We start from the raw sequence: 18,057 nt of genomic DNA, 5'->3' as shown, positions 1-18,057 counted from the left end.
TCCAGGCTTACCTCCGAGCCAGCGGCTCCGGCAGCGTGCTTTCTACCTGGGTGACAGCTGGCCTCCCAGCCCTCCGGGACCGGGCTGCAGGCAGGCACCGCGAGGCGGCTCTTGGCTTCAGACACTTGCTTTTCTGGCAGGCAGTTCCCTGCGAAGGCATTGCAGGCCCCTGTCAGCGACCGGGCAGGGGGCCACCCATGCTGGAGAGAGCTGCAGGGCAGACATCGGGAGGAGCCCGTGGGGGGGTGGGGGGCGCGCGGGGGGCGGGGGGAGGAGCGCGCGCGGGAGGAGCGCGCGGGGGAACTGAGGGCAGGAGACACCCAGAAGGACAGCAAGGCCAGTCGTGGGAATTCAGAGAACGTGCCGCTTTCTCGCGCCAGTAAATAACGTTCGGCTGTGTCGTGGTTTGCTGTCTTATTTTGTTCAAGATTAAATTTTATTTTTACCTGTAGGGTCATTTTGAAAAGCCCTCTTTTCCCCGGAAGAAATAAAAGTGTCTCGCTCGTTCACTGCGCTGTGATTGTGGAACGTGACGCAGACTGCTGGAATGTGGGAAAATAGCAGAACACTCCCAAGGCCCCTAAGAGCCAGCAGAGGCCGCGCCGGACTCGGTGCCTGCCCGTTGCCGCTGTGGCCGGCTGGGCTGCGTGTTTTCAGTTACAGTGTGGGTTACTTTGTTTGAGATTTTAAAAAATATTTAAGAAAAGGTCATCTGGGAAAAGGCAAAACTCAATCTGTTGCCCCTGCACGTTCCCCGACCGGGAATCGAACAACAAGCGTTTCGGTGCAGGGATGACACCATCAGCGGGCCACCGGCCAGGGCAGAACTCAGTCTTTTGAAAAGTGTAAGTTCCGCCGGAACCGGTGTGGCTCAGTGGATAGAGCGTCGGCCTGCGGACTGAAGGGTCCCGGGTTCGATTCCGGTCAAGGGCATGTACCTTGGTTGCGGGCACATCCCCTGTGGGAGGTGTGCAGGAGGCAGCTGATCGATGTTTCTCTCTCATCGATGTTTCTAGCTTTCTATCCCTCTCCTTTCCTCTCTGTAAAAATACCAATAAAATATATTAAAAAAAGAAAAAAGAAAAACGTAAGTTCCTTTCGATACTCTTGTTTAGCCAAACCTCACCATTGTATCCTTTAGATTGACGTGCATTTAAAATAATGGAATATTGCCTTGTAAATAAAGCTAAGACATTTTGGGAAAACTTAGATTTTCCAGGCAAAATGGAGTCCGTTTTCTCTTTCTGGTGACGGAAGGGAGGCGTGAGAGCAGGTTCTGCATGAGCTCTTCCTGCTGCCAAGAGGACAGCATCTTCTAGCTCTTTCCCTCTCTGTCCACCTGTTTCCTGACCCCTTCCCACGCACATATACGTGCACACACATGTGCGTATACGCGCACACACCATATGCACACCCCTCCCCAGTGCATTCCTGTTGGCACACGGCTACATCGGCAGCCGGCTGTGCTGTGGGGAATTGGACTTCTGTTTGGTTGAGCACTGACTCCGGGCCTAGAGGCCCTGTTTGAACATGTCTTAGAATCTCAGTGACCTATCAACGTTTCTGTGCTCCTGCTGCTTATGTATGAGGAGTGAACATGCTCAGTGATTTTGTGGTAAGTGGAATATCAGTTGACCTTGACTGCGGTGCAGTTTCTCTGTTTTGTAATACAGCTATTTTTCAGGACTGCCCTGTCCTTGTGGGGTTTGGTAATTGGCTTTTAAAAGGAGCTTTCGATTTGTTTTGCAACCACTTAATTGGGATAAGTTACTGTAATTTCAGACTCAAAGGCTTTTTGGAAATTCTGATGTTGTGTGCTGCGTAATACTCCTGGGTGACAAATAAGTGAGGTTGATTTATCTAAAAGCACTTCGTAGGTATTAGATTTAGACAGAGCAACACCGGTGTTTGTGATGCTGGTCCTAGATCAGTTTCCAACTTAATAATTACACTAAGAAAATTATCACAAATGTAAAAGGTGTGTCCTTATTTAGATTTATGGTGTCGAGCTCAGGAATTTCAAGTAATTAAGGTATACTTATTTTGTCTCTTTTCCGAGACGCCCGAGGCAAAAACCAGAAGCAGCGTTATCCTCCAAAAAAGTTAGACCAAATGAGCAAGAGAGTCCGCGAACGGCCGCTCTCTGCGGGTCCCCTTAGTGCTGGTTACTTTTCTCCTCCTCCGCAAGCGTCTGTGCGGAGTGTCCGTGAAAGCAGCCCCGTCATACTGTTCAGTGGACGCTTCTTTCTCTCTCAAGTGATCCCACTTCACGCGGCACCTCCACTCTGAGGGTCTCTAAAGGCAAGTGAGCGGAGCCGTCGTGTTCCGGTCAAGTGGTCCTGTGCCCCGCACAGCCCAGAGCAGCCGTCTCCGTGAACTTGGCAGCGGGCCAGGCTCTGAGGCCGGAGCTGGCTTCTCCGGCATTTAATTTGTCAAGCGGTGGCTTTAGAAACACTTTGGCTGCGTGCCAGAGCTGTCCGGCGATGTCTTATGGCGATAACACCTTCCTTCTCCGGGCGGGAGACGTGGCTCTTCCTCCCTGCGTGAAGGGGTAAAGTTAAAAGAAGCTGGTTTTCACTTACCTTAATACCAGATAGAATCTTTATTTGCCAATCGTTTTCTTATTGTAAATAAAGCTTCAGAATCTGCTTGATCAAAGCGCTTTGAAAGTCAGAGTTCTCTGCAGGGGAAGGCCACGCCCCCATTTGGCGAGCGGTTTGGTGGCGCTCGCAAGCCAGCGCTTGCGCACGGGCCCTGGTGACGGAACCGCCGTGTCCCAGGATCCCGTGGGCATTGCTGGCGACGAGGATCTCATTTTAATTGACATCCACTTCACTCTTCACGGGAGCTTTATCTCCCCCTGTACCTGTTTGTGACACGTAGCTAAAACTTCTTTAATGAATGTTCCATAATTTCTTATTTACTAAGAAAGGTAGCGTGCTTTTAGTAGGAGGTAGATTAAATGATTACACACTATCTCTAGTATAAAACACACCAGACCCTTGAATAGAGCTCGTAGAAGAAAAATCAGCAAAGCTGTACTCGATACCATATTGTTAGAGAGCTAGGCAGCCAAGACATGAGTCCTTAGGTTTAGGGAGACCCACCCGTGAGGTACTGAGTTTTGATTCTTAGCCATTTCTTACTGGTTCGGTTCTTACCGTAGTTCTAATGGAGAAGTAACTGACGTGATTGGATGGCGCTTGCAGGGTCCCCTCCATGAGGGTGACCGCCAGCAGCAGCTGCCGGAATTGTGTGATGGGACGCTTTTCTGAGCTGGTCTCCCCGTAGTTCTGTCCTTTCCCAGAAAGAGTGTAGTGACGCCTTCCAGCGCTTTCCCTGAGACGAAGGGGCACTCTGCAGGCACTGTCAACGTGCTCGAGGCTTTCAAACTGTTAAAAAGGAAGGGGCGACAGGGCAGCCCTCTGCTCCGCTCGGTCCCCGGGTCCTTAGGCCTAGGCACAAGACATCAGCCCGTGTTTAGCACCTATTCCTTCTTTCTGAAGAGTGCCTCTTCTGAGTTCAACTTTAAACACGTTCTCAGCCTAAGAATCCGTTTCCTGCGAGTCTTGGTTCATGCCATCTTACATGCCAAGTCTGAGGAAGGGGAGGATGAGTCGGAACGCCTGCGTTTGCGGCATCTTGGTTGTCTGACAGCTGATCGTGGTGCCAGCAGGTGGCGTGACGGAGACGATAGGAAAGCGTTGCGTTCTTCAGATCTGGACACTAAGATGCCAGCGCGTCTGTTCCTTGATGTGACATCTGTTGTTTCATGGCCCCATTTCCTCGGAGGAGCCTGGAGCTGCAGCTTATGTGGCCAGTTCCAAAGACAGGCTCAGCCTGCCTCTGATGCTGATGTGCCAAGCATCAGCGTGCTTTAGTTTATAAATATCTGCCTTCATGTATTTGATACATTTAAAATGGTTTTTCAAACTACCTCAATAGCATGATTTTTTCCCTGTAGATTCTTTAAATTCACTTTTTTTAAAAATTATAAATGCATCTCATTTATTTAGATGTTTAAGCTCTTGCATTAAATTTTTACAAGCTGGTGAACACTGACAAATTATTTCTCCCACAGAGCTATAGCCGCACATGCCCAAACAGTATAAATATCTGATTGAACTAGCATCAAGACACATCACCTTTGTATCAATTACATAATAAAACAAATGCTCAAGTATCCAGACGTTAAGTTACACAGCAGATAAAACATTAGATGGCTGCTCAATTCATTAGCAGAAACCCACCCCCTTTTTTTTTACAGGAGGGGGAGGGAAGGGAAAAGTCACACTTCAAACAAAAATAAGTTGGTAACCAACTTCAGAATGTATGAAAAAGATACAAGAATTTCAGACTTTTTGTGATTAAGAATCGTTTTAGCTACAACATAGCATGTCTACCTTTAAAAAACGTTTACCAAAAAGCATGTTCTACATGTTCCACACGAGACGAAGGCAGCGTTTTACTACAAATATTTATCAGCCCCTCGTTCTCTCGCAGGCCCTCCCCATAAGTGGCACATCAAGTGCAAACCTTAAAATTAACGGTAAGGCCTTCCGCCTGGAGACATCGAAGACGGGCGTCTGCACGTGCAGGTGTTCAGAGTGGAGGCTTTGCGTACAGCACAGGAGGCTGATAGATAGGAGGACGCTAACCCTTACTAAGACCTGGTGTGAAGACCAGGAAGTTGAGCAAAGCCGATGTGTGCTTGTATGAAAGCGGGGGAGAGGTATGCATGGAGTGGGCAGGCCGGTAACCACAGAGGCCCTGCTTCTGCGTTGGAAACGACTGGAGGGATAAACCACGTACGGTCCAGAGTGCGCACAGCTCCTGGGATGCTAGTTCTGTACGAAACCAAGATGCACACGTATTGTGCTGGGTGTTTGGCACCTAATCTCTCTGAATCCCTTCTGTCGGGAAGATTCTGGCATGGGAATAGGTTTAAAGACATAACTCAATATGCATGATTTCAGGAAAAGTAAATGGGTGCAAATGAGCACATTTAAATGCTGAACAGTAAGAATCCTTTGCCAAGTGGCCAAAGGGGTTGATCAGAACCAAACATGGAGGTTGCAGTGCTGCCAAGCGGTGGCCGGGAAACCGCTTTTCAGCTCCTGGGAAGCCGCCTCAGGTAGTCACCACGCCAGTGCGTGGGCTCACATGTCAGACCAGGTAGGCCCCATCTCAGGCTCCACCTCCGGGGCAGTGGCCAGGCCCGCTTCACTGAACGCAGCGGGGGCTTCTGTGACCATCGGAGCGTTGGAAGCGCAGCCGCATGTTAGGACGGAACTTCTCAGATACAGAAGCTGCTTGCGGTTACAAGCTGCACGCCGCGTTGTCTGAGGGACCGCACTGCATCCTCGATCTCGTTCCCCCTTCGGCCAAGGCAGGCAGCGCGCACGGAGCTCCCCCGGGGCCTGCGGCACGAGCCGCGGTCCCACACCAGCTTCTTCACGGCGCTTAGTCGTCACAGGACGTAACCGCATCACCCATCTGGTTGGAGGCGGCGCCATCACCGGAGGCCGATCAGGAACACGGCGCCTTCCTTCTTTCCTCACGACAGGAGCACCAGGCGTTGCTCCACACCAGGGGTCCTCAAACGACGGCCCGCGGGCCACATGCGGCCCGCCGAGGACATGGATCCGGCCCGCCGGGTGCCGCTGCCTGTCCTGCTTAGCAGCCGACGCGTCCCAGGCCCGCAGTGCGCATAGGAATTTGTTCATAGTTTTTTTTGTTTTTTTTAAAAAATATATTTTATTGATTTTTTACAGAGAGGAAGGGAGAGGGATAGAGAGCTAGAAACATTGATGAGAGAGAAACATTGATCAGCTACCTCCTGCACACCTCCCACTGGCGATGTGCCCGCAACCAAGGTACATGCCCTTGACCGGAATCGAACGTGGGACCCTTGAGTCCGCAAGCCGAACTCTATCCACTGAGCCACACCGGTCAGGGCTTTTTTTTTTTTTTTTTTTTTAAACTATAGTCCGGCCCTCCAACGGTCTGAGGGACAGTGAACTGGCCCCCTGTTTAAAAAGTTTGAGGACCCCTGCTCCACACTCTCACTCTGTGGTAGCGCCGTGCTTCTAACTTCCTCTGTGAGTTCGCTTGAGGTCGCGTTGGTTGGACTGTGTGCAGTAAGAAACCTCATGTTCTTGTATGCAGCTTCCACAGGGGCGGGCGGCTCATGCGAGCCGTGATAATGTAGTTAAAAGCTCTCAGTAGGGTGACGACAGAATGTACAGATGGGATGCAGGAATGATGCAAAGAAACAGAGTCTCCGTCAGTGTACCCCCAGGACTCTCCGTGCTGCGAGTGACGCTGGGAGCAACGGGAAATGAAACGGACCCCCTGACAGGAAGCCCCAGTTCTTCAGCCCAGTCACAGGAGCGACAGCAAGGAGGTGCCCCGAGGGTTACCCCATCCCGGCCAGACCGCCTGGGACGTGCGCTGCAGCTTTCCATTCAGCGGTCTGGGTGCAGGCTGACCCCCCCCTCCCGGGGCTGCGTGTGGCTCGTAATGCGTTTCTGCACTTGACTCGTGTGCGTGGAGGCCGTGCTGTGCCTTGGCCGTCTCCACTGCCCTCAGAAGCTCCATCCGTGCGTGGCCACGGCTCCGCAGAACTGGGACCGTGTTTACTCCCGGGAGATCGTGGTCTAATCACAGCCGGTCCCGAGGCGGCTGCGGGCAGGGGCGGGCAGGGCCCGAGGCGGGGCACCACGCTCTGCCCCGCGTGGGCCGCTCCGGGAGAGCGCGCACCTGAGCCCTGAGCTCACTTCGCCCCGCTTTTCACCTGATGGAGCTGCCTGGACGCCGCTAGCGGGGCATGAGCTGGAGCCCGTGGCCTGTACAGAGCGGCCGCGCCCAGGAGCCGGGGGCCGCGGAGGGCAGACGCGCAGGGCGAGCCTCGGTGAAATGAGAAGCGCGCGCCCTGGCCTCCCCGTGCCCCCGGGGATCCGGGCTGAGTATCTGGACTGTCGCTCTGCCTGTGAGTTCCCTTTTCCTGCAGAAAGGAACTTTCCTCTTTCCACACACTCAGGCTCCTGGACGTCAGACGAGCGTTACTCCTTCCCGCCCTTCCGACGCCTTTGTATTGGATTTCAGCTCAGAGTCACTTCGCTTACCGCTTACACCCTTTTGGTTTATTCCTGCGCTAAGAATAGAACCCACATAACAGAGCCACTGAGAGAAAGCAGGCGTGTTTGCAATGAAACGTTGTCTGCGACGTAACAGGCCCCCGCGGCCCGCCTCGGCCCCTGGGGACCTGGGGTCAGCATGCCGGTGCCGGCGGCAGCTCCTTACCTGCTCGTTGTCGTCCATTTCCGCAAACCATCCTTCCGTTCCAGAATTTGCCACCGTTGGAGCTGGAATTCAAATAGCATAGGAGGGAGTCTCCCGTCGCCTCTGACCTGCCTTTTATTTATTTATTTATTTATTTATTTTATTTTTATTTATTTATTTTTTATACTCTGACCTGCCTTTGAAAGGGCGCCGGCGCCGGGCTGGCGGGAGAGCGGCCTGCCGTCCGCGGCCGGTGCCGACGGGGCCTCGCAGGCCACTCGGGTGGCCGGTGTCGCTCCCGCACTTCCTTGTCGTGCAGACATGCGTGTTAACGTGAGCTGAGGGGGCGGATCCTACAGCAACAGGAATCGGCCCACCTTATCTCTTTGTCTCAGAAACAGCAAACTCCAATGTTAATCACATTTCCATTTATGCCATTAGAGAATCCTGTTTATGCTTGGATCCAAATTCCTATGGGAAGGAATCCTGCTGAGTTCTTAATCACAGAGAGTTTTACACCCGTGGTGTGACCGTGGGGAGGAGAATGGAAAATGGGCTTCTCTCCTGGTGGGGGGGGGGGGGTGCTGTCCTTCGCCGTGAAGTCAGTGAGGCGTCATCGTTGCTCCCGTCTGCTGTCGTGGCATCCGTGCCCCTCCCTGTCCCAGCTCGCTTGCCCCGGGCACCCTTCATAAGTTGCAAGCCATGTGCCCAGGGCTACTGCCATAGGGACCAGGCCGCCAAGTCGCCTCTTCCTGCTGCACCCTGCCTGGCGGGTCCCCGTGCCCCTAGTCCCTTCCTCCCTCCCTCCCTCCTTCCAGGCCCTGTCCCCCAGGTCCTGTCTCCCCCTGACCTCCTGATCTCCAGTTACACTTCTCTTGTTGCCCATTGGTCCGGGACCTGTCAGGGCCACTCAGGGCACAGAATGCTGGTTCGTGTGTCCGGCTTCCTCTTAAGAGAGTCCAGCTAGTGCAGCCGTGGGCAAACTACAGCCCGCGGGCCGGATCCGGCCCGTTCGGCTGTTCTATCCGGCCCGCGGAGCCGAAAGAGCGGAGGGTTCTCTTGCTCTCCCCTCCGCTCCTTTACTTTGAATTTATATGAGTTCACACAAACACTCCATCCATGCTTTTGTTCCGGCCCTCCGGTCCAGTTTAAGAACCCATGGTGGCCCTCGAGTCAGAAAGTTTGCCCACCCCTGGTGCTGGTGGGAAAGGCTAGCCTCACACTCGGGGCTCCTCTCCGGGAAAAAGTGCGCTTTAACACTGACCTGCCACAGGTGCTCCCGCGGCCCTGGGCCTCGGTCTCGGACTGAACCAAAGGCCGGAGCTCAAGGCAGGAAGGGCCACCTGTGCACTTGCCAGTGCGCAAAGCCGGAGCCACGGGCGGCCGCAGCTCCTCGTCCCCCCACACAGACCCGGCTGGCCACGGGGACCGGCCCTCGGCAGCCGGGCCCCGCAGTCCCCGCAGGCCTGCGGGCTCCTGGGATGGTTGCTGACGCAGTCAGATGGGTTCCAGTGACTGCACGCCCCGGGGTTCCCCCCGCACTGGCCTTTTTGTTCTTCATACTTTTGGGTGTTGAAGCTTCAGCTCGAATAGCGTAAGATGCGTTGTGTTTTCAGTAGCCCGTGAAGAAGCGCTGTTACTACTGGGGCCAGTATCGATGGGGAAATGGGATCCAAGGTGCTGGCCAGCGGTGTACTCCCTGTGACTGCCGGCTGGCCGAGTCTGGCGGCGACGCCGTCACACTGGCTTTAGAGAGAAGATGCCCTGGAAGAGGTGATTGAAGGCAAACGGGCCTGGGTGGGGGACAAGGAGCTCATGGAGCAGAGCATGGCCATTTGTTCGAAGGCCGTGCAGGAGGAGGAGGAGGTGAGGGTTTAGTGGAGATGGTACGTGAGGAGGTGTGTGCATTGTCAAAGCCATGGAGGCTGGTGTTCATTCATGATCAGCAAGAGCTCGAGGTTTTAATCATGATCATCACCACGTCTGAAAACCAGTCACGTCCCCTTGTTACTGCTGCGTTGGGCCCTGGGGCTCCTGGAATGCTTTTCCCAGGCAAGCACGGCCTCTGAGCACTGGTGGAGAGCGCAGCGTGCACTGGGCATGTGCACAGGGCATGTGCACAGGGTGTGTGCACGGGGCGTGTGCACAGGGTGTGTGCACGGGGCGTGTGCACAGGGTGTGTGCACAGGGCGTGTGCACAGGGTGTGTGCACAGGGTGTGTGCACGGGGCGTGTGCACGGCTCCCTGCAGCGGCCTCGCAGCTCCTGGAGCGCCGTCCTGCCAGCCTGGAGAGGGTGGCAGCTTTCCAAGGTCTCGCTCTCCACCTCTGAAACGTTCTCCCTAAACGCCCAGGCCTCTCCACTGCGGAACGTCGCTCACAGACGGTGGCAGTGCTGTCGCCTCATGAGTTACCTGTTTCTTGATTTTTATAGGAATTAAGAGAAATACATAATAAGCAGCAACTCCAGAAGCAAAAGTCCATAGAGGCCGAACGCCTGAAACAGAAAGAACAGGAGCGAAGGATCATCGAGTTAGAAAAACAGAAAGAAGAGGCCCAGAGGTGGGTCTTTTCGGGGGGCTGGGCCCATCGGAAGGCACTGTGGGTGTCCGCTGTGTGCCGGCTTCTCCAGGTGTCTTCCGCACCAGAAAGAGCCTTCAGTCTGCGTGTGTGTGTGTGTGTGTGTGTGTGTGTTGTGTGTGTGTGTGTATGCGCGCGCGCACAAACACGTGTGTGTATAAATCCTGGCACATAAGCAGCCCTGGTGTTTGCTTGGTCCCCAGAGCTCTCCTGAGTTCCGACTCTGGCCAGAGGGACTGTCCACGAACCTGGGCCTGTGGCGCGCTCCTTTGCGTGCCGGTGACCACACTCTCCAGGCACAGCCTCTTAGCGGCAGCGCCGGGCTGGCCACAGCCTTCCTCCAGGACTGAGCGCCCCTCTTCCTCCTCCGCAGCCGCCGGTTGCGCTCAGGACAACGGGCGAGCGCCTGCCGCTGCCTCCGGAGGCGGGCACAGCCTGTGTGCTGGTGTCTGAATGTCTGGTCCTCACGTGTAGCTTCCTGCAGCGAATTGTAGACATGTATCTTCAACGGTTGTGTGTCTGATTTTGTTATTGGATATTTGCTTTTTACGTTTCCCCTAATTTTAGACACAAATAGCCAAATATCCCAACGAGACCGTATAAATCGTAAAGATGGATTACTGGATTTAGACAAAAAACACGAAGAGGCAGCCGCTGACTTCGTGGCCGGCTCCGTGCCCGCCGCAGTGGCGGGGTTTGGTTCCGGGTGCACAGCAGTTGAGCCTGTGCTGGGTCTTTCTCATACGGGGCGGGTGGGGGCGGGGCGGGGCGGGTGGGGGGCGGGGCGGGGCGGGGGGCGGGGTGAGTAGCTGTTCACGGAAGGTGTGTCCCGTGGCTTGTGGCTCCGGTGTTTTGCCGGTGTGTACCACTTTAAAGCTGAGAAGCGGTTTTGTTATTGTTCTAACCAGTTGCTCCGCTGCATCAGAAATCAGAACGTTCTTTCTGTGATTCTCTAAGCTGTGGTTTCATCTCAGAGCCCCCCCCGCCCCCACCCCCGAGAGCCTTTGTTTCGCTGATGCAGAGCGCTCCGTCCGTCCATCCGTCCGTCCGTCCGTCCGGAGGTCGTTAGCATCCCATTGGCCGGAAGTGGTTTCCGTGCTGAACGGGAGCCGCTTCCTCCTGGTAACCGAGCATCTCGTTGGCAGGCGGGCTCAGGAGAGGGCCGGGCAGGGCCCCGAGCACGTGCCGCAGGACGATGAGCAGCAGCGGCCGCGGAGGCCCCAGGAGGAGCAGCGCCTCCGGAGGGAGGAGAGCGCCAGGAGGAAGGACGGCGAGGACAGAGGCAAGCTGGAGGCACAGGACAGGCTGGGCCGGCTCTTCCCGCAGCACCAGGAGCCCGCCGCGCCGGCCGTCCACGCGCCCTGGTCCACCGCAGGTATTGGGGGCCGGAAGTGACCCAGCAGCTAGGTCGCCTTCTCTCCCACATCCTTCCGAAGATTTCCCGCGTCCAGTCAGGCCCTGTGCTGGCTGTGTTCATAGAGGTGGCCACGTCAGGCTCCTTGTTTGGGACAGAGCAGCTGCATTGTGGGGCATCAGGATCTGTTAACTCTGCCACCCCCGGCCACCCTGTGCCTGCCGTCACACTGGCATCAGAGGTCTTGCAGACAACAGTGGCACGCGTTTCATGGAGACACCTGGGTTCCCAGGAGAGGCCGGGACCTCGCCTGTGCCTCTCCAGCCCCAGGTCTCGCCGGGGTTCTGGGCTGTCCGGGAGCGGGAGGCGGTCCCTTGCCCCGGCCCGCACTGCGCGCCAGTCACTGTCTTCACTGCGCGCCAGTCACTGTCTTCACTCTGCACCAGTCACTGTCTTCACTCTGCACCAGTCACTGTCTTCACTCTGCGCCAGTCACTGTCTTCACTCTGCGCCAGTCACTGTCTTCACTGTGCGCCAGTCACTGTCTTCACTCTGCGCCAGTCACTGTCTTCACTGCGCGCCAGTCACTGTCTTCACTGCGCGCCAGTCACTGTCTTCACTGCGCGCCAGTCACTGTCTTCACTGCGCGCCAGTCACTGTCTTCACTCTGCACCAGTCACTGTCTTCACTGCGCGCCAGTCACTGTCTTCACTGCGCACCAGTCACTGTCTTCACTCTGCACCAGTCACTGTCTTCACTGCGCGCCAGTCACTGTCTTCACTCTGCACCAGTCACTGTCTTCACTCTGCACCAGTCACTGTCTTCACTGCGCGCCAGTCACTGTCTTCACTCTGCGCCAGTCACTGTCTTCACTGTGCGCCAGTCACTGTCTTCACTCTGCGCCAGTCACTGTCTTCACTGCGCGCCAGTCACTGTCTTCACTCTGCACCAGTCACTGTCTTCACTGCGCGCCAGTCACTGTCTTCACTGCGCACCAGTCACTGTCTTCACTCTGCACCAGTCACTGTCTTCACTGTGCGCCAGTCACTGTCTTCACTCTGCACCAGTCACTGTCTTCACTCTGCACCAGTCACTGTCTTCACTGCGCGCCAGTCACTGTCTTCACACTGCACCAGTCACTGTCTTCACTGCACGCCAGTCACTGTCTTCACTCTGCACCAGTCACTGTCTTCACTCTGCACCAGTCACTGTCTTCACTCTGCACCAGTCACTGTCTTCACTGCGCGCCAGTCACTGTCTTCACTGCGCGCCAGTCACTGTCTTCACTCTGCACCAGTCACTGTCTTCACTGCACGCCAGTCACTGTCTTCACTCTGCACCAGTCACTGTCTTCACTCTGCACCAGTCACTGTCTTCACTCTGCACCAGTCACTGTCTTCACTGCGCGCCAGTCACTGTCTTCACTGCGCGCCAGTCACTGTCTTCACTGCGCGCCAGTCACTGTCTTCACTCTGCACCAGTCACTGTCTTCACTGCGCGCCAGTCACTGTCTTCACTGCGCGCCAGTCACTGTCTTCACTCTGCGCCAGTCACTGTCTTCACTGCGCGCCAGTCACTGTCTTCACTGCGCGCCAGTCACTGTCTTCACTCTGCACCAGTCACTGTCTTCACTCTGCACCAGTCACTGTCTTCACTGCGCGCCAGTCACTGTCTTCACTCTGCACCAGTCACTGTCTTCACTGCACGCCAGTCACTGTCTTCACTCTGCACCAGTCACTGTCTTCACTCTGCACCAGTCACTGTCTTCACTCTGCACCATTCACTGTCTTCACTGCGCGCCAGTCACTGTCTTCACTGCGCGCCAGTCACTGTCTTCACTGCGCGCCAGTCACTGTCTTCACTGCGCGCCAGTCACTGTCTTCACTCTGCACCAGTCACTGTCTTCACTGCGCGCCAGTCACTGTCGTCAGCAGGCCCGCAGAGGACTGCTGCCACCCTCCTGAGCGCGACGCTGGTTTTGCCCTTTGGTCATAAGCTGCCTTTTAAGTAATGATAGTGGGAAACTTAGAAATAACTAGAAGGCATCCCTTAAACAGGTGCAAACTGGGGTGGATTTTTAAAATTCTTTTTTAAAAAAATATATTTTATTGATATTTCACAGAGAGGAAGGGAGAGGGATAGAGAGCTAGAAACATCAATGAGAGAGAAACATCGATCAGCTGCCTCCTGCACACCTCCCACTGGGGATGTGCCCGCAACCAAGGTACATGCCCTTGACCGGAATCGAACCCGGGACCCTTCAGTCCGCAGGTCGACGCTCTATCCACTGAGCCAAACTGGTTTCGGCAGATTTTTAAAATTCTTGTGCGGCTCTAAGATACTAGACTGCTTTGCAGAGAACACCCCGCTGAATGGAGTGATTGCCTCTTTCTTTTTTTAAATTTTTTTTTATTGATTTCAGAGAGGAAGGGAGAGAGAGATAGAAGCATCAATGATGAGAGAGTATCACTGATCAGCTGCCTCCTGCACGCCCCCCACGGGGCGGGGGATCGAGCCCACAACCCAAGCATATGCCCTTGGCTGGAATCGAACCTGGGACCCTTTTGTCGGCAGGCCGACGCTCTATCCACTGAGCCAAACCGGCTAGGGCTGCCTCCTTCTTTGTAGGTAAATTACACTGATTTCATTGGTCTGATCATCAGTGTGCTTTCTACTGGTGCACAGAAAGAAAAGAAAAGACAAACAGTTCTGTACAGGCTTGCTTCCTGGCGCGGTGGGCAGGGGTGGGAGGCGGGCTCCCAGTGGGTCCGCACCCCCCAAGCCCGAGTTGCTCACCCCCCAGGGAGGAAGTCAGCAGATCCCCCCGGAGCGCCCCGCACGAAGGCGAAAGGTGTTTTGATATGAAAACCATTTCCCCGTGATTTGATCACGGGCAGTTAGTGTAAGTTTCTGGTGTTGCTTCCTAGTCAGGACTTCCTCCTTCGGTCAGGGGGAGTCCCGCAGCGCACCCCACTTCCAGGCTACAGGAGGGCAGCACCTCCCCCCTTGCTCTCAGGGAAAGCAGATGCGTCAGCGAACATGGGCAGACAGTCAGAGGGCATGCTTAGTCCCGCCAACCGAATCCAGACTGTCCTCTGCTCTCGTGCATTTTTAAAACTTCTATTTCGTTTCAAATCTAAGTCATTTTCACCTTGGGGCCGTGCCTAGGCGCATGCGCCTCACTTCCCTCTGGGTGGTCACGGTACTGGTCTTGGTGAGAGCCGTGGGGTTCTGTAGGACTGCGTCAGGGCCCAGACGTCAGCGTGGCCACGTGTTTTCATCGGGAAGCGGGGCTTCTCTGCCTCTCCAAAGCGCTTCCTTGTTGGCGAGTCCCGACCCGGGGTCCTGGATCTGCTGGGGGGGCGGGGGGGGAGGGGCCTCGGTGCTTCTAGGCCTGCGGTGCTGGAGGCCTTAGCCTCACTGCACATGGCATTGGGCTGACCTTTGCTTACCAAGCTTTATTCGTTCTTCAACTGGTCCCTATGTTTAAGCCTTAGAGGGTCCGCTAATGCTCTGGGGGGTCTGGGGTCAGAGGCCCTGGTGGACGGGAGGTTCGGTGTTGAGGAGGCGGTAGAGGGGACAGCAGCTATTGGCTTGTCATGCATTCGTGTTGCGGGTAACGTTTTATTTCCCTGTCTCCCCCACCCCCACTTCGTAAACAGAAAAAGGCCCGCTCACGATCGGAGCCCAGGAGAACGTGAAGGTGGTGTACTACCGCGCGCTGTACCCCTTCGAGTCCAGGAGTCACGACGAGATCAGCATCCAGCCGGGCGACATCGTCATGGTAAGGGCGGCCCCGGGGCAGTGCCCGCTGTCCGTGGGCAGCACCGCCTTCCTGTGGACTTGACTGACAGCCGTGAGCTCGTCAGGGAGCGTGAGAGCCAGTAACCCAGCCTGGGCTTCCGAGCGGTAGGCTGTCTTCTTCCTTCCCTATTGGAATGGGGGGACCTTTAAACCTGTGCCCCAGCATCGCCTGAAACCAGAGCTGTGAAGGCGGCCGGCTCGCAGCACCCCCCAGCGTATTTCTAAACCGGTGACGATCCGGGAAGCTCAGAGTGTAGGTCACTCCCCCAGTCTGTAGCAGGCTTCCAGGAGTAGCTTTACACGTGAAATACCCCAGCAGCGTCTTCATAGTTGCCAGTTAAATATATTCTTATGATGGTAACCAAAACATAGGGACCAGTTTAAGAAAGAATAAAGCCGTGTGGTTGACCTCAGGTATTTTCTAAAAGAAAACGTACCTCAGTCTAGTTATCAGCGTCAGATGAAGAGTCTGGAAGTGGCCCCCCTTTGCATCGCTGCTCGCCTTGCGAGGGCAAACAGGCAGCGGGCCGGCGTTTTCAAAGAGCGAGGAAGTGGATGGAGACAGACATGTCTCTCCTGCCAGGACCCTGGCTCTGAGGGAGAGGTGTGTGCCGTGACGCGTGCATCCCGGGCGCACAGCTGAGCTGTGTAGAACGGGTGATCTCTGAGGGGTCAGAATACAAAGAAGGAACAGAGGAGCCAGTCCCGTCCCCACTGTTATTTCGATGGCCTTTTCTCTAATTGTGGGCGGGAACAGGAGGGCCAAGGCCCAAGGGCCGGAATCTTCCTGAAGCTCAGGAACGTGTGTATCTTCAGACACACGCCCGCCCTTCACAGACAGGCTCTGCGCCTCACGCTTACAGAGAACTGGTTCCCTGCGAAGTGGGCACCGCGCCGGGCATGGTGGTGATGCCAGGCCAGGCCCAGCCTCTCCACCACCTCCCGCTGCGCTCACACTGCCTCGTCTTTGAAACGCCACCCCTTTTAAAAGTGACAGAAGTGCAGTGCGACATGAGATAGGGCCTCGTTACAAAGTGGCCTTGTTACACTGGAAAAACAAAGCTTAATGTTTTCATAATTGCATTTTGTTGCAACACAAGTTGCAGAAAAGTGACGTACTCTGCCCGAGATAAGGGCGTGTTACAATGTTACCATAGGAAATGTGACAGATGGTCTGTATTTTGATGAGAGGATACTGCTCTTTTTTTGCAACGTGAGTTTTTTACAATGATATTGAGTCCTTTTCCTTAAGTTGGCTAGTTAACCACCAGCTTGACTAGATGAATAGTTAGATGGACTGTAAGAATCAGCCTTTCATTAAACATCTGTTTTGCTTGCTTTCAAACCTTGGCTTTCCGGTGGAGGTTAAAGGGGAATGGGTAAGTGCTCTGTGGCTGTCAGGAAGTCTGCACCATAGTCAGTGTTCTGTGCCTTTAAGTCACTTCAGTCCTGTGTGGGTGCCCATATCTGTGGGTGTTGTCGCGGTATGGCAGTCTGTTTGGAGTGTGTGGTGTGTGGTGCTTACAAAAACCAGGAAGGAGACAGGCGTGCAGAACGGACAGGCCTCCCTCGCGGGGGCCGGGTGGGCTCATTCGAAGGCTCTGTATTTGGCAAGTTGTTAGGTCAAGTCTCTGCCTCGGCCACGGACAAACAGGCTCCAAAACAAAAAGATAAAATTTCAAAAATACTTTTTTAAAAAAGGTGAACATTGGAATAATTTATGGCTAAGAAATGCGCCTGTGGGTTAAAACCAGAAGCCATAAATGACAAAAATGGACAGATTTGACAATATAAAAAATTAAAATGTGTACGTCACCAAGTGCACGAGAGACAAAGGTTAATATCTGTATTGCATAAAATATTCCACAAGGTTAACATGAAAGAAACACAGCTCAGAAAAGCTGGTGGAGGATATGAAGAGACAGGCAGGTGAAGGAAAGTAAATGAGTTAAAAAAAATAAATAAAAAGATCATCCATTTCATTGGTGATCAGGAAAATGCAAGTTAAAAAAACGCGATAGTATTTTCCATCTCTCAACCAAGCAAGTGTAAAAACTCGATTCTGCCCAGCTTTGTCAGTGTGGGCACGCGGGTGGCTGTGTGAACTGGCCAAGTCCTTCGGCAGCACCTCTTCGAAGTTCACATTCTCTGAAAGTCTGGCGTTCTCCCTCCTCCGCCTGTTTTTGGCATGTGTCCAAAGGTGTGTGCACATGGCTGTTCATCCGTGTGCTGGTACAAGCAGAAGGGCCCGGCCCAGAGCCGGCTGGCGGGAGGGGGTTACGGGGATTACAGTGGAACTAAGCAGTCAGTATAAAGGAGACGTGGAAAAACCGTGTACATCTGCATCTACAAACAAGCTTTCCGGTCCAACAGCAGCAGCAGAATAGAGTATAACTGGGTTTCGGTTAAGGAAAAACGGTGTGTGTGTGAATGTTTATGTGTAGTTAACAGTCTTGAAATACAGACTCAAACTGTTAACAGCGGTCCCCACTGGGCAGTGAAGAGGCTTTCGTGTTTAATTTTATCCACTTCTGTGTTATTTTCATGTTCATACACGTGTGGACGTGGTAATTTATAGCGAACATGAAGTAAATCCAGCTTTGGTGGGTAACAGCATGTCCTCCCGGGACCGGAACGGTGTTCGCTCTGCCTCAGACATTGGGGTGCGTGAGGGTAGCGGCCTGCGGAGGGCGGGGGCAGCGCCCCTTTTCTGTTACCCAGTGTAACGTGACCCCCAGGACACTCATCAGGCTTTCCCTTGTAAGGTTAACCATACGGGGCGGGAAGGAGGGATTGACATGGAATAGTAACGGGTTTTATTTCGTTGCAGTTAGGAAATGTGGGCATGAAAAATATGTAGTTAGGACATTACTGTCAGCCCCTGTCAGTGGAATAATCCCGAGTTCCCTCATTTTGTGGCCCAGCAACCTCCGATGCTCGGACGCTTCAGCATCTCGGAAAAGCAGCCACACGGGCCTGTAGACGTGAGCCCACGATTCCTTTTCCGAGGCAGGCAGGCTGGCTGGGGACTTGAGAA

The 18,057-nt window shown here is 54.4% G+C and overlaps 1 protein-coding gene across 14 annotated transcripts in view; it reads left to right on the top strand.

Annotated features, from left to right (window-relative positions):
- The window catches only part of ITSN1 (intersectin 1), a 174,598-nt gene that overhangs the window by 94,496 nt on the left and 62,045 nt on the right, over positions 1-18,057 (top strand). For 8 of the 14 annotated variants that reach the window (XR_013959883.1, XR_013959884.1, XM_080655313.1 and 5 more), the window contains exons 17-20: positions 9,717-9,844; positions 11,008-11,237; positions 14,879-15,000; positions 16,385-16,399. The exons of 1 other annotated variant lie outside the window; for it this stretch is intronic. Coding sequence is in view for 11 of the 13 variants with exons in the window: in XM_080655313.1 (XP_080511439.1) it covers positions 9,717-9,844; positions 11,008-11,237; positions 14,879-15,000; positions 16,385-16,399 (495 nt within the window). In the remaining 2 variants the exon portion in view is untranslated. Of the gene's footprint in view, positions 1-452; positions 1,222-9,716; positions 9,845-11,007; positions 11,238-14,878; positions 15,001-16,384; positions 16,400-18,057 lie in introns of those variants that run through there. 5 more of the 14 variants (XM_080655314.1, XM_080655312.1, XM_080655309.1 and 2 more) reach the window with 2 other exon arrangements.

The sequence above is a fragment of the Plecotus auritus genome (genome assembly GCF_963455305.1).
Source record: "Plecotus auritus genome assembly, chromosome: 2".
In the NCBI taxonomy this organism is placed as follows: Eukaryota; Metazoa; Chordata; class Mammalia; order Chiroptera; family Vespertilionidae; genus Plecotus; species Plecotus auritus.
This window is presented reverse-complemented; position numbering and strand designations above follow the sequence as displayed.